Raw genomic sequence first — 21,868 nt, forward strand, 5'->3', positions numbered from 1 at the left:
AGCACGCCCCTCTTCCCTGCTGAAGCTCAGCCCGTCAGACACTCCCTCCCTGTCCCCCACCCCAGCCCCACATCCTCACCCCAGACGGGCACGTCCCACTTTCTGTCCCTCTGATTCGAGGACTCTAGGGACCTCGTCGGAGTGGAATCACAGTGTTGGTCCTTTGGTGGCTTATTTTCCTGAGCATGGCGTCCTCAAGGTTCATCCGTGCTGTGGCCTGTCTCAGAATTGCCTTCCTTTTTCAGGCTGGATAACGCCCCGTTGGATGGAGGGGCCACACTTTGCTTATCCGTCCATCCCGCAGGGAGCACTTGAGTGGCATCCACATGTTGGCCATGGTGAACAGGGCTGCTGTGAAAACGGGTGTGAAGTAATCTCTTGAACACCCTGCTTCCGGTTCTTTGGGGTATACACCCAGAAACTGAATTGCTAACCACATAAGAATTCCATATTTAGGCTGGGCGCGGTGGCTCACGCCTGTAATCCCAGCACTTTGGGAGGCTAAGGTGGGCGGATCACGAGGTCAGGAGATCGAGACCATCCTGGCTAACATGGTGAAATAACACGGTGAAACCCTGTCTCTACTAAAAATACAAAAAATTAGCCGGGTGTGGTGGCGGGCACCTCTAGTCCCAGCACTTGGGAGGCTGAGGCAGGAGAATGGCGTGAACCCGTGGGCGGAGCTTGCAGTGAGCCGAGATCGCGCCACTGCACTCCAGCCTGGGTGACAGAGTGAAACTCTGTCTCCACAAAAAAAAAAAAAAAAGTCATATTTATTTATTTATTTATTTTTTTTTTGATGGAGTCTCGCTCTGTCACCCAGGCTGGAATGCAGTGGTGCGGTCTCAGCTCACTGCAGCCTCCGCCTCCCGGGTTCAAGTGATTCTCCTGCCCCAGCCCCCAAAGTAGCTGGGACTACAGGTGTGTGCCACCACACCTGGCTAATTTTTTTGTATTTTTAGTAGAGAAGGAGTTTCGCCATGTTGCCCAGGCTGGTCTTGAATTCCTGACCTCAGGTGATCTGCCTGCCTCAACCTCCCAAAGTGCTGGGATTACAGGCGTGAGCCACCAAGCCTGGCACCGTGTTTAATTTTCGAGGACCTGCCGGACTGTCTTGCACAGCACCAGTGCTGTTCTGCCCTCCTACCACAACGTGCCATGCCTCTGGTCTTTCCCGCGTCGAAGTCGTCGTATTATTTGCCCACTCCTACCCTTGTGGAGGCTGCCACGTCGTTCTCTGTGTCTTTGACAGCAGGCCATCCTGAGGCACATGGGGTGGTGTCCTGGAGCTTTCATTGGCATTTCCCTCCCTGCCCCTGTGCACTGCACTTTCAAATCCTGGGCCTGGTCATTGAGAGGATGCCGGGCCCGTGGTGGGGCAAACGGGAGTGTGTGGCCCCCAGGCTGGAACTGTTGGCGCAGCCTCTGGCACACGCACTGCCCCCATGACGGCGTCCCCGCCCCCAGGTTCTACGCGGCTGAGATCTGCATCGCCCTTAACTTCCTGCACGAGAGGGGGATCATCTACCGGGACCTGAAGCTGGACAACGTCCTCCTGGACGCGGACGGGCACATCAAGCTCACAGACTACGGCATGTGCAAGGTGCGTGTCTCGGGCCACGTCCCCCGACCATCCCGTGTGTGCTTCTCGGGGTGCCTGTCCTGCGGGGTAGTGTCTGCAAGAACCCTCTCCTAGTAACTCTGCCCCCACAGGAAGGCCTGGGCCCTGGTGACACAACGAGCACTTTCTGCGGAACCCCGAATTACATCGCCCCGGAAATCCTGCGGGGAGAGGAGTACGGTGAGTGCTGCTGCCCTGGCCCCTCTCGGAGCACACAGGGCCAGAGACGGCTTCAGGCCTGGCCCAGCAGCCAGGGAGAGGTGTCCTTGACCATCTTACACCCGAAAGCCACACACTCTTTTTCCCAGCCGGATGTGATCATCTGGTCTCAGCCCCTTATTTGAATTCTGGAAAACCTCCCATGTCCACTTGAGCAGCCCCTTGGGGAGGGCACCGCACAGGATTCCTCCTGCCAGGGAGCCCCAAAGACACAGGAAGGGGAAAGACACAGAAAGCGGGGGTGGGACAGGGTGCAGTGCCTGAGTCCCCATGCTGCACGCGTGGCTAGGGGAGAAGCAGTTGTCCGGGGAGCCCCGGGGGGTGCAGGAGCCTGTGGACAGGACCCCGCAGCCCGTGCAGCTGAGGGCGCCATGCACACTGGAGTGTTTCTGCTCCTCTCCCGTCTCTGGGCGTGAAATGGGGACATGGTGGGCACGTGTGTGCAGCCCTGTGTGTGTGTGTGCCATTGTGTTGTGCTGAGTGTTCATGTGTTGGGCATCCGTGTGTGTTGTGTGCATGCACATACTGTGTTTGTACACACTCCACTTTTGCATCCTGGTGTTTTCCATGAGGCATGCATGGTGTGCCTTCAGACATTTTTACACATTTTTTTTGCCATCAGAATGGGGGTAGGGCAGGCAGGGTGGGCAGGTCACTCGGCCCCTGGGATAACTGGGCTTCCCAGCGGCCACAAGGGAAGTCTCAGTAGCCAGCGAAGGACAGACAGCAGATCTGGACTGGAATATAGTCTAGAACCCAGCTCGGGATGGGATTCCATGTGGGACAGTGGCAGCATCTCACCTCAGCAGGGAGCAGGGGGACTTCCGGGGACCTAGGGACAGCTGCCGTCCTTGGGCGAAACTGGTCAGGGTCTCCCACCCCTCATTCGCTGGAACACATTCCCAACAGGTTGACTACTTGAACCTTTTTAAAAAACAAAATGAGTGTAGAAGAAAACACAGGAGAGTATTTCCGTTATTGCAGCAAAAGGGTTTCTTCAAGCTTAGTTCTGTAACAGCAGAAACGAGAGAGGAGGGTTGTCTGCAGGTTCCACCAGTGCCTTGTGCCTGTGTGGTCACAGGTGCCCTGGCAGGAGCGACAGCCCAGAGGCAGCCTGGGAGACCTCCATAGTGTCAGGGATGGTGGCAGGGAGGCCGAGCTGCCAGGCAGAGGTGCTGGTTCTGTTTGGGAAGTGGAAGTCGCAGAGGCCTGTGTGCCGCCCACTCGAGCCTGGCTCACACTTGTGTCAACTGGGCATGAAAACCAACGCCAGCCGGGTTCACCCTGCTGCCGGCCCACGTGGCCCCACTGGGTGATGGCTGTGTGCTCTCCTCCAGGGTTCAGCGTGGACTGGTGGGCGCTGGGAGTCCTCATGTTTGAGATGATGGCCGGGCGCTCCCCGTTCGACATCATCACCGACAACCCAGACATGAACACAGAGGACTACCTTTTCCAAGGTGCGTGCCCCGCTGTGCATTCGTCCCCCTCACCTGCACGACTGTCTTCCTTCCTTTTCAAAGGTGCAGGTGGAGGGGTCCCGCAGGGGCCGGGAGCGGCAGTGCCACGCAGAGCGAACTGGGAACCATTCCTCCTGGCCGGACCCTGTCTCACATACCACTCCCCGGGCCGTGGGGTGGGGTTACCACACCTGTGGCTCAGCAGGAAAGAGAACCTGTCCCCATTCAGCTCCAGCTCCCTCCTGCCCTGGCCAGCAGCACATGCTGGGGCCCCCGCTATTGGCTGTACCGAGCTGAAAGCACAGCCCCCACCCCCAAAACTCACAGCCACCGTCATGGGCTCCTTCCCACCTGGAGGCCCTGGGACCTGCTCCTGGTCTAGAAATCAGTGCCACGGGGATGTGGGATCTGGGAACGCGGCTGTCTCCACGTTGCCCTCTGGTGGCCAGCCTGCAGAGGCACCCATGTACCTGCAATCTTGGGGCTGAGGAAGGGGAGCTGCTGGTTCACTCCCGATCCTACGACACATGCCAGCGCATGTAACCGGGAGGCCCAGGGAGGACCCGGCAGGACTCCGGATTATAGATATTGCTGGGCTATAGGAAGGGAGGGGCTCCGGGGCCCCAAGCCTGAACTCCCAAAGCTCTTGCTCAGAGTCAGAGTCAGGGCGGCACTGGGCAAATCGCACACGACACAGGCAAGTCCTCACCAGGCTCCGCCCTTGCAGTGATCCTGGAGAAGCCCATCCGGATCCCCCGGTTCCTGTCCGTCAAAGCCTCCCATGTTTTAAAAGGATTTTTAAATAAGGTACGTTTCTGGCCATGCTGACAAAATCTCGTTTGTGGCCTCGGTGCTGGTGGGCAGAGGGCCGGGCACGGCTGTTGGCCACTTTTTCATCTCAGCTGCTGTGTATCGGGTGTGTGGGTTGATTTTCCGCTTCAGTATTTGAGCTCTGTGTTCTGTGAATCGTCCGTTTTTACTCACACCTAACAAAATGAGAACGTGTGCCCAAGGAAAACGGAACAGAGCTTAACGTGGGGGAAGGAACTTTCAGTAAAGGAAATGTCTGATTTCCACCATCTGGGTCAGAGCATCGGGGGAGTGGCCACCAAGGAGAGGGGATCGTGGGGCTTCCAGGATGGGGCTGACTTGTCCTTGTTTGAACTCTAACCTCCAGGACCCCAAAGAGAGGCTCGGCTGCCGGCCACAGACTGGATTTTCTGACATCAAGTCCCACGCGTTCTTCCGCAGCATAGACTGGGACTTGGTAAAGCATCACAAAGCTCATTTGCACCCCCATCCCCATCCCAACCCCAAATCTACCCAACCCCATCCCAACCCCAACCCCAAATCTACCCAACCCCCACCCCACCCCACCCGAACCCCAACCCCAATATCCACCCAACCCCCACCTCAACCCCAAATCCATCCAACCCTCACCCCACCACCAACCCAACCCCCAGCCCAACTCCCACCCCAACCCCCAACTCAACCCCCACCCCAATATCCACCCAACCCCACTCCAACCCCCACACCCCCAACCCCTCCAACCCCCTCCAACCCCTACCCCCTGGTGGACACAGCCGGGGCTGCGCGGGCCGGGTGGGCTGTGTGAGCTCACGCACCACCGGGCTGGTCCTTGACATGGCCCCACCTGCGTGGAGCCAAGGCTCCTGTCTCCCAGAAGGGTCAGCTGGGAATAGGGGGCCACCCTCCAGGGCCCCGAGGAGGGATGAGGAGACACATTTCGTCCTCCGGAGCCAGGAGAGTGAGGGGCTGGACGAGCTTGGCCCATGGCGCTTCCTAGCAACCCCCGACTGTGCTGGCTTGGTGCCGCCGGGAGCCAGTGGCACATGCGTCCTGGCCTGTGAGCACATTGGTTGTTGGTTCCACAGGGATCTGATAGTGGGGGCCATCCTAGAGAAGGTTTGGTTTCATGGCCAGTTTTATCAGCAGTTAATGGACAGGACCAGCAGTGGCAGCGTTCACGGCTTGAGCTTTAGCATCGGGTATTGATGGAGAGTGAGTCTGTGGACAGGGCGCGACGTACACTGGCTCGATTTAGGAATCTGATTTCGGTGGTGTGTGAGCAGGGTGCATTCGGTAGAGACTACTTTGAGTTTTGACTGTTCCCCGGCTGGCCGTTATGAGGTCAGTACTCTCCTGTGACGAGGGGCGGTGACCGCAGCCCTGGAGGGCCCACATGATCAGGAGGGGGCCGGGGGCTCTGCGTGCAGGGGGTTTTGCCGGACTGTAGGCTGGCGTGTGTCTGGCAGGTTAAGGCAGGTGAGGCTGCGCCACTCAGTCGTGGGTTCTGTGTGGAAAGCGCCGTCTCTACCCAGGATGTTTCCAGTGCCACTTGGTTATGGGTTCTGTGTGGGAAGCGCAGTCTCCACCCAGAATGTTTCCAGCACATGGAGGGTTTATTGGGAGGTGACCTCGTCTGAAGCTGAGGAGCATCTGCGAAATTTGTTTCCAGCTGTGTAAATGGTTGCAAAGCTACTGAAATAAAACCTTTAAAATATACTCTCGAGGAAAAAAGCAGATTGGATAGCTCATTAAGTGCATTTTGGAGGAGGGTAAACTGAATCAGGAGAAAGCCCAGCTCTAGCTCTGTCCCCCACCCCACCCAACTTTTCCAGGCAGCCTTGGCCAGCGTGGGGGGTCACTCCCCGGCCCCTGTGGTCAGTGGGGGCCCTTGTCCACACGGCCCAACAAGTCACTTTCTAGTTGAAGGCCTTGCTTTGCCTGTGCATGTGTGGGACCGTGGGGAAGGTGGGGAGTGAGGTGGTCAGAACGTGCCCACAGCCCTTCCAGAGCCCAGCTGGACTGCCTCCAAACTAGGATGGGGCCATTCTCTGTCGTGCGGTTGTCAGATGCACACACTTAGAAATGTTCTGAGCATAGGCACCTGCTACAGAATCACCTTCGCAAATTCTTCATTTAAATTTATGCCTCTGGTAGCATAAGGGAGAAGAGATCTGCCTTTGGTTCTAACCGTCAATCATCCTCATGCCCAGGCCGGGGTTAGAGGTGACGTCCCCTTGTCTCTGGCCCAGGCGCCTGCCAAGCTGAGGTTAGAGGCGGCATCCCCTTGTCTCTGGCCCAGGCGCCTGCCAAGCTGAGGTTAGAGGTGGTGTTTTCTTGTCTCTGGCCCAGGTGCCTGCCAAGCCAGGCTTAGAGGTGGCGTCCCCTTGTCTCTGGCTCAGGCACCCCTGGCCTAGCGGGGTTAGTGGTGGCGTTCCCCTGTCTATCTCAGGCCACACCTGGCCTAGCTGGTGTTAGTGGTGGCATCCTCCTGTCTCTGGCCCGCAGAACCCCTCCGGTCCCCACACACGCTCAGGTCCAGGTACCACCCGGCTGAGCCTGTGGCAGGTGCTTAGTAGAATTACATGAGGAGCCAACATCCCCACTCCCAGCCACCTCCCCTCGCCCGTCTCAGCTCAGTCTCCCCCGTGCCTTTCCCACCCTCTCTCTTCCAAGCCCACCACTGTATGGGGCCCACCAGCACCATGGGATCCAAGGAGAGCCGGATCCTGGGTGCAGCCTCGGTGTCAGCCGGGCCCCTGATCTTGTCTCTCAACCACTCTTGTTTTACCGGGAGTGGACAGATGAGGACAGATGGCTGCCTGCGGAGTGATGGGCCCCTTCTCTTCAGAGCACTGTCTAATCTGAGTGTGAGTCCAAGCCTGCCCAAGCTGGAACTCAAGGGGACCATGAAGCCACCCTTGGCCTCCAGCTGGGAGAGGTCTGCGTCCCCGCAGCGAGCACGCCAGGTGACCTCCGGCACACACTTGGCGCGGGCTCTCTCTCGGAAGGTAGTCAGCGGCCCTGGCTTCCCACCTGGGTCCCACCACTGCAGAATCACCCCCGTGGCTGCCACAGGGGCAGCTTCCCCATCACCCTGCTTCTTCCTGGCTGCTGCAGGCTGTGTTGTGACTTCCATCCCGGCCTGAGAGGCCTGCGAAGGGCTTGCCACTGACCGCCGGCCCTGCCTCTGCCACCGACCGCCGGCCCTGCCTCTGCCGTTTCCTTGCCACCCATCAGCTCTTAGGCTTTTAGGAAGAAGTGTGGCTGTTTTGGCCAGATTGCTTTAGCTGGCCTCAGCAGGGTTGGTGTGGGGTCACCACCACCTCCATGTGACCTTGGCAGAAGGAAGGTCCTCCTCCCATTCACCCAACGTCCACAACTCAGTGGTTTTGAGCAATCCCAGAGTTATATGACATCATCGCGATCATTTTCATCACCCTGTACCCAGAGAAGACCTGAACCCACTCCTGCCTCTCCCCACACCCTGCAGTGGCTGCTCCACCAGGCTCTGTGGCTCTGCCTGTTCTGGACGTGTCATGGAAATGGACCTGGGCACACCGTGGCCTTTCATGCCTGCCCTCTCCTCTCAGCATTGTCTCCACAAGGTGCACCCACACAGTAGCATGTGGCGCTGCCTCCTTCCTGCACTGAACCCCACCCACTGCGTCCACTGCATGGAGACCGTACCTCTGCATCCATCCTCAGTGGACATCGGGTGGCCTCCACTTTCTGGCCATTGTGAATTGTGCTGCCATGAACACCTGTGAACCCCGCTTCTGTGTGGACACGTGTTCATTTCTCTTGGGTGCGTGCTCAGGGCGCCGTTGCAGGTCCGGTGGTCTCAGTCTAGCCTTTCAGGGGGGCCACCTGTTCCTGCAGCGGCTGCTTTCTGGTCCCTTTGGGGGCCCCCTCGGTCTGTGCTGGACTTAGTTCCATGGCCGTAGTGGGCACAGCTTGAGAATGGTCCCTCGGTGGGTGTCACTTCCATGTGGGAGTGGGGCACGCGTGAGGCCTCGGTCCCCACCTGTGGACTCAGGGTCTCTTTCACGGACTGCAGGGAAGGCGGTGGGAGCAGCAGGGGTGGATGGTGAAAGGACACGGTGCCCACCCCCCGAGTGTCCAAGGGTAGAGCTGGGATGGGGTCACAGTCACCGCAAAGCCGCCCCAGCCCCTCCTTGCCTATCCCCAGCTGAACCAGCACCGCTTAGGCAGTCGCCACCGCTGGGGTGTGGCTCTGGGGCCCAGCACCAGGTACCCAACCCTGCTTTCCTCCTGGAGCCCGGCCTCTGCACACTGCCCTGGAGAAGTGAGGCAGTGTGTGCAGAGGGCCCCGTCAGCGGGGCAGATCCGTCTTTCTTGCCCCTGCACTGGGAGGTGGCGCTCATCTTGTCGGGGGTTCCCATGGGCCGTGTCTAGACCCCACCCTCCGCCGGTCTAGGCACATCCTCAGGCTCCTATATCCTGAGTCCTCCGGTTTGGCTGTGGGAGCAAAGGCCGTGAGGAAGTTGCTGGGCCCTTCCCAGGTGAGCTTTGAGTGATGGACAGGCTCATTCTGAAGGAACTGGGTCCAGACAGCACGTCCTGGCCTGGTGGCTGGGGCTGCCACTCTAAGAAGGTCCCCATTCCTGCAGGACCCCTGGTACTTGGTGCACCGCGAAGCCTGAGTATTTGTGGCTCATGTGATGTGTACTTGTGAATATCAGGAGTCTGGGATTTGAAGTGATGGATTTCCCAGCGTGGTCCCAGCTCCCCACTGATGTGAAAGGTGGTGGCAGGTTAACAGCTGAGCCACCACCTGCTGCCCAACCCCATGCGTCCCAAACGGCCAGGCGGTGCTGCGCTAACTCATCTCCCCCGATGGAAACGTTTGCGTGGTGACAGCCGTTTCTCTTGAGAGTCATTTGCTGCCCGTGTTGCTGGGCAGATTCTGCCTCAGGGCCAGGAACGGTTTGCTCCTCCCACCCCGGGCCCAGGGCTGCTGGTGGGAGGCTCCAGGGAGGAGCAAGGACTCTAATGCTTCGTGTTGTGGGAGCCTCAGGACTTTCCCACGTGTGACAAGCACATTCCTAGGAGCTCGGTGGGAGGAACCCAGCCACGTTGTGTGCTGTGCAAGGAGCCGGCGGCAGGGAGGGGAAAACGGAAAAACGCAGAGGAGGGCAGGTGACAGGAGGCCCACAGAGGGATGCCTGGGTCTGGGCAGGGGGTAGGAGCAGGAGGGAGGCGGTAATGGGAGACGTGGAGCGGTGGAGGCCGTCAGAAGTGGGGATCACAGCTCTGACCTCATGGAGAGGGACAGGCCCCACAGCTGGGCTGTTGCCAGCCCCACTACCCAGGGCCAACCTGTGTGGCCGTAAAACTCTCAAGCCTGGAGTGTGTAGAAGGCAGCAGTGCCCTGGCCTGGCCACCCGCGAGCCCCTCTGTCCACCCCAGCTGCGTGGCACAGGGCAGGTGTGGGGCCTCCAGCTGGAGCCTTGAGTGGTGGATCCTCGGTGGGGCTTTAAGGCTGACCTGAGTGTGTTTATGAAAATGCATGGGGACTGACTGCAGATGCACAGACAACTTGGATGCACGGACACCTGGATGACGTGGACACCCAGACAATGTGGACACACAGACAACGTGGATGCACAGATGACGTGGACACACGGATGATGTGGATGCACGGACGACGTGGATGCACGGACGACATGGACGCACGGATGACTCAGATCCACAGACAACTCGGATGCATGGACACCCAGATGACGTGGATGCACAGATGACTCAGATCCACAGATGACTCGAACGCACAGATGACTCGGATGCTCAGATGACCGCTGCTGTGCTGCCACCCCAGGGCTCTCTGGGCGTTTCCTGTGGTTTGGGCACCAGGAGCTTGGGAGTCCCATGCTGCCCCCGGGGCACTACCTCCTGGGCCCAGCCCTGCATCCGGTGGCAGCCCAGGTGCCCACCAGTCATCACCCCAACAGTGCAGGGTGGTCTTGGGGACCTCCCCCCATCATTGCCAAGAACTGGCTCCAGGATGTTTCCATGTGGCCGGCTAGTATGGCCAAAGTGGACCCCAGCGTGCTGTCCCCTTGGACGCCTCCAGGCCCCGCCCAGCACATGTGGGGCTCGTCTATCTTGTGCCTGACCATGCTCTGCCATGTGGGGCCTAGCCCAGCCCCCCCAACCCTGCTGCTTCTCCCCTCCCCACCCCCACCCCCTGCACCAAGCCACCAGCATCCTGCCTGGCCCTATGGACAGCAGTGTCCTCCTGTGTCCAAAAGCCTCCTCCCCCTCAGCCCCTTCACTCGGGCCTCATGGGGCCCCTCTGTGGCCCCCAGCAGACAAGGCACGCGCCCACTATGGGGACTTTGCACGGCTGTGCCCTCCCCAGGCTCCAGCCCTCACCTCCCTCAGGCTATTTCTCAGATGTCCCTTCAGAACTAGAGCTCTTGGGCCCCCAGCCCATTGACACAGAACAGGCCCCCTGTTGTATCTCAGGTCACTGCTGTGGTTGCAGCCACAGGGGCGGCATGTGTTACTGCCATAGCGTCCGACCTGGGGCCAGCGTGTACTCAAACGCACTGCTCTGAAAGGCCAGGGCGTCCATGGGCTGGGCGTGGGGGGCGGCGGTGGGAAAAGGTGTCAGGCACCATGGGCCCCGACCTGAAGCCCACATGCCAGCTGCAGAGATGGGCACTGAAGGCTTCTGAGCAACAGGAGGAGGTAACGCTGGCCCCTGGGGATGCTGTCAGGGAAACTGAGGCAATCTTGAGCCCTCGGAGCAGAGAACAGGCTGGGCCAGGGGCTGGGGGACCCTGGGCCAGCTCCAGCTGGGTCCTGCTCTGTTCCCACCCCTGCTGCTTATTAAACTCTTGTAAAGCAGCACAGGACTAAGGTAGGGAAAGTACTTGAGAAAATTCCCCTTTTCACATTTTATCGGGAAGTGTTTCATAGGAAGAATACAAGTAACTGATGAATGAAGGGGGCATCTTGTATCCCCACAACCCTGCTGTGCGCATACCACAGGTGGGCCGTTCTGCCTAAGGACACAGCCCTGGCCCCTCCTCAGGCTCCTCCCCAGCACTGTCTCCTCCACCCAGTGGACTGGCCGTGGATGCTGCCTGTGGCCCAGCTTTGAGACGGCCACAGCCCTGACATGTGTCCAGCCTTACGTGGAAGGATTTGTCTGTTTTGTGGCGTCCTAGTAGATGCCACATTAGTAGATGCTACGTTAGTAGATGCCATGTTAGTAGAATGGATGTGGGCATTTCTTTGTAAGTTCCCAAAAGCCTGTGAGGGTTTTTTCCATGATTCCGTTCCCAGTTTGGCTTTTGTTGTTGTTGTGGCTGTTCTTGACCACCCTGGGCCCCGCAGTGGAGAATGGGGGGTGAGCCCAGGAGCCTCGAGCAGAGGCCCAGCCCCTCCTGCCGTGCATTTTCCTGCCAAGCAGCACCTGAGATTCCGAAGCTGATGCCTATACAGGCAGAAACCCGTCAATTCCAGCTTGCACGACTGGAGGGTCCTGAGGATGGGAGTCCCTGTGGTGCCATCATGGGCAGGGTGCATCTGTTTGGGCATGCTGCCCCCCAGCCGGCGGGGCACTGGGGACAGGCACGGCCACACTGGGGGCGTTTCTGGTCTTGGGAGCCTTCTTGGCTCTTTTGGAGGGAAGGCGGCTGCTGGGTGCCCTGTGATCCGCCTGTGAGCTGCGCTGTTTGGCTTGGTCTGCAGGGGCTGGGGGCCTCGGAGGGTGGCTGGGGGGCTGCATTTCTTTTCACCAGCTGCACCCACCCGGCCCTATCCTGGCTGGCACTGAAGGGAGCAGGGCAACGTGACGTCCTCCCCTCAAGCCTGGTGAATGGTGGCTCCACGAGGCTGGGGTCAGTGGGTGCCTGTTGTGACAGCTGGATCTCAGTGTTGGCACAGGAGCACACACCTAAGGGGTGGGCCAGTGAATGAGTGTGCGAGGGTGGGCTAGAGAACGAGCAAGGGAATGAGAAAGGGAAAGTGGGTTAGAGAGTGAGCCAGTGAATGAGTGAGCGGGAGTGGGTTAGAGAGCGAGGGAGTGAGTGAATGAGTGGGCTACAGAGGGCCGGGCGCGGTGGCTCACGCCTGTAATCCCAGCACTTTGGGAGGCCAAGGCGGGCGGATCACGAGGTCAGGAGATCGAGACCATCCTGGCTAACACGGTGAAACCCCGTCTCTACTAAAAATAAAAAAACAATGAGCCAGGCATGGTGGTGGATGCCTGTAGTCCCAGCTACTCGGAAGGCTGAGGTGGGAGAATGGTGTGAACCTGGGAGGTGGAGCTTGCAGTGAGCTGAGATCGCGCCACTACACTTCAGCCTGGGAGACAGAGCCAGTCTCTGTCTCAAAACAAAAACAAAAACAACAAACAAAATTAGCTGGGCATGGTGGTGTGTGCCTGTAGTCCCAGCTACTCAGGAGACTGACTCCTGAGGCAGGAGAATAGCTTGAACCAGGGAGTCAGAGGTTGCAGTGAGCCGAGATCGCGCCACTGCACTGCAGCCTGGGCAACAGAGCGAGACTCCATCTCAAAAAAAAAGTGGGCTAGAGAGTGAGTGAGTGAATGAGTGAATGGGAGTGGGTTAGCAAGGGAGTGAGAGGGTGAATAGGAGTGGGCTAGAGTGAGGGAGCGAGAGGGTGAATGGGAGTGGGTTAGAGAGTTGAGGGAGTGAGAAGGTAAATGGAGTGGGACAGAGTGAGGGAGTGAGAGGGTGAATGGGAGTGGGTTAGAGAGGGAGTGAGAGGGTGAATGGGAGTGGGATAGAGAGTGAGGGAGTGAGGGCCGGGCGCGGTGGCTCACGCTTGTAATCCCAGCACTTTGGGAGGCCGAGGTGGGCGGATCATGAGGTCAGGAGATCGAGACCGCGGTGAAACCCCGTCTCTACTAAAAATACAAAAAAATTAGCCGGGCGTGGTGGCGGGCGCCTGTAGTCCCAGCTACTCAAAAGAGAGGCTGAGGCAGGAGAATGGCGTGAACCCGGGAGGCAGAGCTTGCAGTGAGCCGAGATTGCGCCACTGCACTCCAGCCTGGGCGACAGAGTGAGACTCCGTCTCAAAAAAAAAGAAAAAGAGAGTGAGGGAAAGAGAGGGTGAATGGAGTGGGATAGAGAGTGAGGGAGTGAGAGGGCGAATGGGAGTGAGATAGAGGGAGTGAGAGGGTAAATGGAGTGGGATAGAGAGTGAGTGAGTGAGTGGGAGGGTGAATGGGAGTGGGATAGAGGGAGTGAGAGGGTAAATGGAGTGGGATAGAGAGTGAGTGAGTGGGAGGGTGAATGGGAGTGGGATAGAGAGTGAGGGAGTGAGAGGGCAAATGGGAGTGGGATAGGGAGTGAGGGTGAATGGGAGTGGGATAGAGAGTGAGGGAGTGAGAGGGCGAATGGGAGTGGGATAGAGGGAGTGGGAGGGTGAATGGAGTGGGATAAAGAGTGAGGGAGTGAGAGGGTGAATGGAGTGGGATAGAGAGTGAGGGGGGATAGAGAGTGAGGGAGTGAGAGGGTGAATGGAGTGGGATAGAGAATGAGGGAGTGAGCGAGCGAATGTCTCTTGGTGCTGCTGTAACAGAATACCTGAGCCTGGGTAATGTCCAGGGAGCAGAGGTCTTTCCCAACTGTGCAGGCTGGGAGTCCAGGGTCATGGTGCCCGCAGGCTTGGTGTCTGGTGAGGCCGGATCTCTGCTTCCAAGATGGCGCCCCAACATCGCATTCCCCAGAGGAGAGAGGGGAGAGGGGAGGAAGGCCACGTGTCCACATGGCAGAAGGCAGAGAGGAATCCATGCTCAAGCTGTCTTGACAGCTACAGGAATCCATCTGTGAGGGCGGGGCTCCCATCGGGTCCCACCTCCCTACACTGTTGCTCTGGGGAATGAGTTTCTCACCGTGAATCTGCGGGGCACATTCAGACCCTATTGTGGGTGAGTGGGAGAGCATGGCTGTGTCACTGGGACAAGTGGCCATGAGTCAGGGGAACTGAGGGGCTTTCAATGTCCTCACCCGTATGTGTTGTGGCACCTGTGCCAGGCACCAGCGTTCTGCCCTCCCCGGCACAGGCACATCAGCAAGGCCCAGTAAGCAGCGGCCAGAAGTGAGCCTTGAGCCAAGACCCAGGCCCACCTGCTGGGCATTTTCCTGCCAAGCAGCACCTGAGATTCTGAAGTCAATGCCTGGATAGGCAGCAATGGGCCGGCAGGAGGCTCCTGACAGACGGGTCCGTGCAGTGCCAGCACAGGCAGGGTGCTGTGGCCACGTCCTGCACCTTTATGGTCAGGGTTCCAAAACGTCATGAGGCAGCCTGTTCAGCCAGTTAGTGTTGGTGTCCCTCTGAACAAGGACCCCCAGGAAGGGGGTGGCCTCGCATAGGTGGCTGGGGATCCTGCTCTGTCCCACGTGTGGCCAGCATGGCTGACACTTCTGGCATTTTTCAGCTCGACAACAATTTTTCTGACTTTGGATATTTTCTAGATTTTGTGTTGTAAGAAAAAACACTTCGCATTCAAATACTAGGCAGATTGAAATGCTGAGTTTCTTACTGTTTCATTTTGTGATTCAAGTGCATGCAAAACACTCAATCTGGCAGGGATGACGCCTGCGCGGAGCTGACCCTTCTCGTATTGTTTTTCCAAGCTGGAGAAGAAGCAGGCGCTCCCTCCATTCCAGCCACAGATCACGGACGACTACGGTCTGGACAACTTTGACACACAGTTCACCAGCGAGCCCGTGCAGCTGACCCCAGACGATGAGTAAGTCCCACTGGGTGCGGGGACCCTGGAGCACCCCTTGGGCAGCCCCATGGCAGGCTGGCACCATGGCAGCTGGTGACCCAGCCTGCCCTTGAGTCCCGCCCGCCTGGCGTCATCTCTCCAGTGGGCCTTAGGGGAGGATTCTTATGCGAACGTGACTCCACTTCCCCCAAGGGAATGAACACACGGTCACCCCCCCACCCCCTGCCACCTTTGCCCACAGGGATGCCATAAAGAGAATCGACCAGTCGGAGTTCGAAGGCTTCGAGTATATCAACCCATTATTGCTGTCCACCGAGGAGTCGGTGTGAGGCCGCGTGCATCTCTGTCGTGGACACGCGTGATTGACCCTTTAACTGTATCCTTAACCACCGCATATGCATGCCAGGCTGGGCACGGCTCCGAGGGCAGCCAGGGACAGACGCTTGCGCCGAGACTGCAGAGGGAAGCGTTGGCAGGCGCTGCTGGGAGCAGAACAGTCCCTCACACCTGGGCCCAGGCAGGCCAGCTTCGTGCTGGAGGAACTTGCTGCTGTGCCTGCATTGCGGCGGACCCGCGGGGACTCTGCCGAGGGGGCTGTCATGCAGTTTCCAAGGTGCACATTTTCCACGGAAACAGAACTCGATGCACTGACCTGCTCCGCCAGGAAAGTGAGCGTGTAGCGTCCTGAGGAATAAAATGTTCCGATGATGTGGAAGCTCCTCTGATGCCTTTTTTCCGTGAGTGGCGCCTGCCCCACGTCTCAGATGCAACCCACACGTGGGGGGGGGCAGTTTAGGAGCCAGCAGGACACAGGTGGGGGCGGGAGTTTAAGTGCCTGTGGGGACACACCGCAATCAAGAATTGTACAAACTCGCACCGTTTCCTAAAAACCCCGGTAAGTTCCTGTTGTTCTTCCTGCAGAGCGTGTGCCCAGCCGCTGTGGTCTAGGGTGAAGTGACACCTTAAGCAGATGGCAGCTGGGCCAGCCAGCTCACTGGACCGATGGGGGAAATTGGATCATAGAGATTCTAAAACGTGGCTCACCAAAGCACAATAGACCAAAAAAGAAAAAACTGAACACTAAATCTGCACAAATCCATTTCTGACCACACTAAGCAGTGCCTGCACGATGCCTTGTGCGACGCATTTGATTTTTGGAAAATATTCTTATCTGTCACACAGCACTGAGTTAGGGAAAATGAAAGACGTATGTGTGACAGACCCAGCCTTAAAGCTCAAAACGATGACCCTACAGACATCCAGAAACACAGGCACTCTTCCCAGCGGCGCGGACCTCCTGCCCCCAGGAACGCACCCGCGCTCTCCGTCCTCCCACCCCTCAGGTGAAGGCACAGCTGTCCAGAGCGGAGGCTTCCTAGAGGCAGGTCTGCCAGCTGCCAGGTGTCAGGTGGGGCAGAGCGTCTTTTGAGCTCCCTGGGAGAGGGGGTCGCACCACCTCATGCCTCTGAGTGGGGCCTGGTGCACAGGTGTGGAAATTGCCACGCAGCCCTCTTGGCCAGGCGCAGAGACCCCAGGCCTCCATGACTCAGGCCGCTCCACCCCACTGTGCAGCTGGTGGCTTGGGGAAGATCGGGAAAACCGCAAGTTAGTTAGGAGGTCTGTGCCGCGCCTGGCCTTGCCTCAAGGCCATACCCAGCAGGTGAGCGTAGCCCACCCTACACACTCAGGTTTCTCAGGGTGCCGCTCCGTGCCTGGCGCTCAGCACGACATGGTGGATTCACACCCAAGCCCCAGGTGCTAGGACAAGAATGCCAGCGCTGGGCATACTGCCAGCCCATCCCCCCGGCCCGAGACCCTGGACACCTGCCCGTCCCCCAGCTCAGGCTTCTAGGTGGAATGTGGAGACGGGTTTCAGCCACACTCCCAACCTTAGCTGTTGAGACTCAACTCCAAAGACGGCAAGTTAGAAACCCCAGGGCAGAGTCCAGGAGCCGACCTGGGTCTCACACAGGTGTCCCAGACCAGCGTGGGGATGCCCAGGTGGCGAGGCCCAGCCTGCGGCCGCTGAAGTCACACCTGCCGGGGGAGCGGGGCTGCTGGGACCCCCACCTTGAGTGGGAGACCCCCAGTGTATCCCGGAAGTGGTTAACAAGCGAACTGCTTTCCATGAGCCTCCTTGATTTGTTAAATATTTAAGGCACTTACCTAAATACTGCCGTGTTGCCAATAGCTTGCCGGTTACCCGTTTGGCTGTTCTTGTACACAATGTGTGAGTAATGTTGTGCTCATCAGAGGAGAGACTTTTATATTCAGTAATTTGTTTTATAAATTAAAGTGAAGGATGTACTGAAGTGTGGTTTGAAAAATCCTGATATTTGCCAATGGCTCCGGTCACGACGGTGTGTCTTTTGAAAGTGGTTCCTGAAAACTCTGGTGACTTGGGGGCTGCACGGTGGGCCTGCGTGGGCGCGGGGCGGGGCAACTGCCCACGGAGCCCGTGGCTGGCCGGCTCTCCCATGGGTGACACTCACCCTCGACGGCCAGGGTCAAAGTCTTGCACATCCATTAAAAACTTTAATGAAAATGTTCACATTATTATTTTCATTAAAAGTAGGTGTTTCTAAGAAGCAAAGGTTTTTGAAGCCTTTTTTTTTTTTTTTTTTTTTTGATACAGAGTCTCGCTCTGTCGCCTAGGCTGGAGTGCAGTGGCAAGATCTTGGCTCACTGCAACCTCCACCTTCTGGGTTTAAGCAATTCTCCTGCCTCAGCCTCCCCAGTAGCTGGGATTACAGGCACCTACCCCACACCCGGCTAATTTTTGTATTTTTAGTAGAGACGGGGTTTCACCATGTTTGCCAGGCTGGTCTTGAACTCCTGACCTCAGGTGATCCACCTGTCTCGGCTTCCCAAAGTTCTGGGATTACAGGCGTGAGCCACCGCGCCCGGCCTGAAGCCATTTTCTTAAGTAGGCCTATATCGGCAATTTTAGGCTCCCGGCAAAATGAACAGAAGGTGCAGCAGAGTCCCCATGCCCCTGCCCTGCCCCGTCCTGCCCCTGCCCAGCCTCCCCCACCACAGGGCACACTGCTCACAGCTGCTGGGCCTGCCCTTGTCATCGCCCCAAGCCCAGAGTTCCCGCCGAGCTCGCCCAGGGCACCGTCGGTCCTGTGGGTGTGGACAGGTGCATGACAGTGTGGATTCACCACCGTGGGGCCATGCAGAGGAGCCCACACCCTGGAGACCACCTGTGCTCCGCCTGTGCCTTCCTTGCCCCTGCACCCTCTGATGTTTTTGGTCCTCATGGTGTTGCCTTTTCCGGAACACCCTAGGGTTGGAATCACAGTGTGTAGCATTTTCTTTCCCTTAGTGATCTGCATTTATGGCTCCATGTTTTTTGCGGCCTATCTAAGGCCATGATTGAAAGGAAAATACAGATGTCTGGGTGTTCATCTTGGGTGTTCACACCACGTGTGCCCCCAGATCTGTTCCCTCGGCCACCACAAACGGGGGTCAGGGCTGAGCCTGCAGAGCCTGGCTCTCCAGAACCTGGGGGCTGAACAACAGTGGACAGGAAGCTCCCTGAAGATGCTGCTCTCCGTGCTCCACTCACACCGTGAGCCCAGGCAGACGGTGGCTGACCGGTCTGGGTGAACCAGATGCCCACTGCTGCTGTCCTTCCCCAGAAACTCCCGATTTCAGGAGAAGCTACCTCAAAACCCCTGGCGAATGGTGAGGCCCTGGAGCCCCCCAGGGAGTCTCAGCTCCCGCAGCCCGAACAGATGACCACAGACCTGGGGCTTCAACCAGACTCTCCCGCTCCAGAGGACGGCCCTCTTCTGGCCTGTGTCCCACATGGTAGAAGGAGCAAGGGACTCCCCAGGGTCACCATTATGGGACACTAATCCCAGCGAGAGGTGCCGCCCTGACCTCCTGTCCCGGCAGAGGCCTCGCCTTGTGAAGATTTCAACCTAGGGATTGGGGAGTTACAGGCCCACAGCCCGAAGCACACGGTGGCAGGAGCCTTTCCTTTTCATAACTAGCTGCAGCTGCAAGTTCATTTTGGGGAATTAAAACACGACCCATGGTGGAGCGTGGTGGCTCACGCTTGTAATCCCAGCACTTTGGGAGGCCGAGGCGGGCGGATCACGAGGTCAGGAGATCGAGACCATCCTGGCTAACATGGTGAAACCCCCGTCTCCACTAAAAATACAAAAAATTAGCCGGGCGTGGTGGCGGGTGCCTGTACTCCTAGCTACTCGGGAGGCTGAGGCAGAATGGCGTGACCCCGGGAGACAAGAGTTTGCAGTGAGCCGAGATTCCGCCACTGCACTCCAGCCTAGGCGACAGAGAGAGACTCCATCTCAAAAAAACAAACAAAAAAAAAAAACGCGACCGACCGGGTGCGGTGGCTCCCGCCTGTAATCCCAGCACTTCAGGAAGCCAAGGCAGGAGGATCGCTTGGGCCCAGGAGTTTGAGACCAGCCTGGGCAACACGGCAAGACCCCTCCATCTGTACAAAAAATGCTAAAAGTAGCTGGGTGTGGTGACGCGCGCCTGTAGTCTCAGCTATTCAGGAGGCTGAGGTGGGAGGCGCATCAAGCCCAGGAGTCTGAGGCTGCAATGAGCCGTGACTGCACCACTGCACTCCAGCCTGGGCGACAGAGCAAGACCCTGTCTCAAAAAAAAAACAAAAACCGTGACTGCACATGAGCTAACCACGCCTGTCCACAAAATTAGGAAAACGAGCTACCCTCAGCCCATCCGCTGTCCACAGTGGGGGCGCCAGGTGAAAGGGGTCAGCTTACCCGCCTGGGGCTGTGTCTGGTTCTGATTTCACTGCAGTGACTCTGCCCTAAACCAAACGTCAGAAAGAAGAGAAGCAGATGTTGCAACACAACAGGAAGAGAGACAGACAGGCGCCCGCCCTGCTTTAATGCGCATGCGGGGGAGCCGAGAGGCGGGGCTTCTGGCGGGGGAGGGCGTGTCCGGGCATCACACACTGCGCACGGTTCTCAGGATGGCGCTCACCATATCACGTCTTCTGTGCTTTCAGCCAAGCACCGTGCCAGGTGGCTGTCAACATCCAGCTGGGTCAGCCTGCAAGGGAGGAGTCACACTCACTCGGCCACCTCCGCGGCATGCTGGCCGCAGAGAGCACCGTCTGGACCTCCGGGCCCTCTCTGCTCCTGCCGCTGGAGAGGATCCGGCTGGTCAGAAACAAGGGCTGGGGCCACCCCAGGGGCTAATGCGCCCGGCAGACCAAATTAACCGCCAGTGGTGTCTCCACACTGTGCCCGTGAGGAGGCCACGCCAGGCCAGAGGTTCTCAGCCAGGCCCCTGCGTCGGAGCTGGGGGTGGGGAAGCTGTGTCTGAACAAGCCCCTCTATGGGATTTTGGCGCCTGCTCAGCTTGAGAACGCGCTCATCGTGGAGCCCAGCAGACCAAGGGAGCTGGTGGACAGGCGACCTGACCCGGAGAAAAGGCAGGACGGCGGGTGGCCTGCCAGGGAGAGCCGCCGCCGCTGCGTCTACAGGAGGCAGAAAAGTAAACATGGCTGGGCAGTGGATGTGCAGCTCACGTCAGAGAATTTGTGTTTTTGACGAGGAGGGACCAAGCCTCACCACGGAGAAGGACACAGTCACCGGCGTGCAGGCTCTCAACCTGCCACTCTGGGAGGCCCCACGCGGCCCCTGCACCTCTCAGGAGGGCGCTGGCGCTGGGATGGTGGCCGGCCAGGCAGGGGTGGCAGGAGAAAACCTATCCGAGGCCTGCAGGTCAGCGTCCTGGGCATCCAGTGGGGCCGGGAGGGGTGTCTGAGCGCAGCCACCTTCTATCCCCGGCCTCATGTGGCCCCATCAGCTCAACTGGAGTGGCTGGAAATGACCATCACCAGGCCTGGCCAAGGCGTGGCCCCTGGAAGCCAGGACAGTCGAGTTCCGGCCATGACTCCCCGAGAGTGCCGGAGCTGGCGGGCTCAGCAGAGCTGCTGGGGACGATGTCCCGGGGCTGAGTGGGCAGCTTCAGCCTAGACTTGGGCCTAGATCTTGCTGGAGGCCAAGTGGTCAGTGTCCCATCAGAGTGACCATCCCTCACACACCACTGCTGGGGGCACACCCCCACTGAGCGGCCAAGTCCACAGGACACGTGTCCCTCTGTCCACCTGTCAGCCACACCGCCCCTCGGTCCCCTACAGCCTCTGCCCTCAGACCAGTCCACGGAGCGCCGTTTTTGCCCTTGGGCTCTGCTGTGTCCCTTCCTGTGGCTCCTGTGCCCCGTCTGTGTGGCCACTGCAACCCTCAAGTCCCCCTCTCCAGACCATAGCTGGACCCCCACTCCCGGGGCCGGCTGCAGCGGCCATCAGCTGCCTTCTCATTCTGGCAGAGCCCACCCGGTGCCTTCCGAAGCCCCCGAGGGTCACTCAGTCTGAGACTTTCCAGCTTCTGCCCATCCTGGGAACCAGCCCCTCCCTCCACAAGCTTTCTCTACGGCTGCCAGAAGGTCCTAAGATCTGAACCGAGGTCATCTTGTCCCGGGGTTTCCAGGCAGTGTCCCCTGCCTGCAGTGGAAGAGCTTTGTCCCGGCCTGATCTGCCCTGTCCGTGAGGCTTCGGCTACTGAGCAGACACAACCAGGCCCTGCGGTGTGGACGTGCCAGCCTGGCTGCAGGACAGTGGGGCCTCAGTCCAGAAGGCTGTGGGGGCTTCTGCGTGTGGGCAGGGGAGCAGGGCTGCAGGGTGGGCTGGCACCTGGCAGCGTGAGGGGCCTCAGGGCTGTTAAAATCCCAATGACCAGCCGGGCGCGGTGGCTCACTCCTGTAATCCCAGCATTTTGGGAGGCCGAGGTGGGCGGATCACCTGAGGTCAGTTCAAGACCAGCCTGACCAACATGGTGAAACCCTGTCTCTACTAAAAATACAAAAATTAGCCAGGCATGGTGGCGCCTGTAATCCCAGCTACTCAGGAGGCTGAGGCAGGAGAATCGCTTGGACCCAGGAGGCAGATGTTGCAGTGAGCCGAGATCATGCCACTGCACTCCAGCCTGGGCGACAGAGCGAGACTCCGTCTCAAAA

General features: G+C 58.7%; 3 protein-coding genes across 21 annotated transcripts in view; 2 read left to right on the forward strand and 1 right to left on the reverse strand.

The window, feature by feature from the left end:
* Positions 1 to 15,554, forward strand: part of PRKCZ (protein kinase C zeta) — a 135,261-nt gene extending 119,707 nt beyond the window's left edge. For all 14 annotated transcript variants that reach the window (XM_032758655.1, XM_032758656.2, XM_032758659.2 and 11 more), the window contains 7 exons: positions 1,468 to 1,603; positions 1,714 to 1,801; positions 3,178 to 3,297; positions 4,025 to 4,104; positions 4,475 to 4,564; positions 14,742 to 14,857; positions 15,081 to 15,554. In XM_032758655.1, the coding sequence (XP_032614546.1) occupies positions 1,468 to 1,603; positions 1,714 to 1,801; positions 3,178 to 3,297; positions 4,025 to 4,104; positions 4,475 to 4,564; positions 14,742 to 14,857; positions 15,081 to 15,168 (718 nt within the window). In that variant the 3' untranslated portion in view covers positions 15,169 to 15,554. The remainder of the gene's footprint in view (positions 1 to 1,467; positions 1,604 to 1,713; positions 1,802 to 3,177; positions 3,298 to 4,024; positions 4,105 to 4,474; positions 4,565 to 14,741; positions 14,858 to 15,080) is intronic.
* The window catches only part of LOC116812802 (Fanconi anemia core complex-associated protein 20), a 10,976-nt gene continuing 4,662 nt past the window's right edge, over positions 15,555 to 21,868 (reverse strand). Inside the window, exons 4-7 of one of the 6 annotated variants that reach the window (XR_009214732.1) lie at positions 19,829 to 19,897; positions 19,606 to 19,652; positions 17,006 to 17,372; positions 15,585 to 15,674 (exon numbers count right to left, since the gene is read on the reverse strand). Coding sequence is in view for 4 of the 6 variants with exons in the window: in XM_032758664.2 (XP_032614555.1) it covers positions 19,634 to 19,652; positions 19,829 to 19,897 (88 nt within the window). In the remaining 2 variants the exon portion in view is untranslated. Of the gene's footprint in view, positions 15,675 to 16,941; positions 17,373 to 18,107; positions 18,126 to 19,605; positions 19,653 to 19,692; positions 19,898 to 21,868 lie in introns of those variants that run through there. The other 5 variants (XM_032758664.2, XM_032758663.2, XR_004370799.2 and 2 more) reach the window with 5 other exon arrangements.
* On the forward strand, positions 20,186 to 20,945 carry LOC116812803 (uncharacterized). The gene is given in 3 exon segments (XM_032758668.2): positions 20,186 to 20,239; positions 20,242 to 20,712; positions 20,714 to 20,945. Coding segments are annotated over 3 exon segments (558 nt in total). The 3' UTR covers positions 20,747 to 20,945.

Source organism: Hylobates moloch, unplaced genomic scaffold (assembly GCF_009828535.3).
Source record: "Hylobates moloch isolate HMO894 unplaced genomic scaffold, HMol_V3 SCAFFOLD_9, whole genome shotgun sequence".
Lineage (NCBI taxonomy): Eukaryota > Metazoa > Chordata > Mammalia > Primates > Hylobatidae > Hylobates > Hylobates moloch.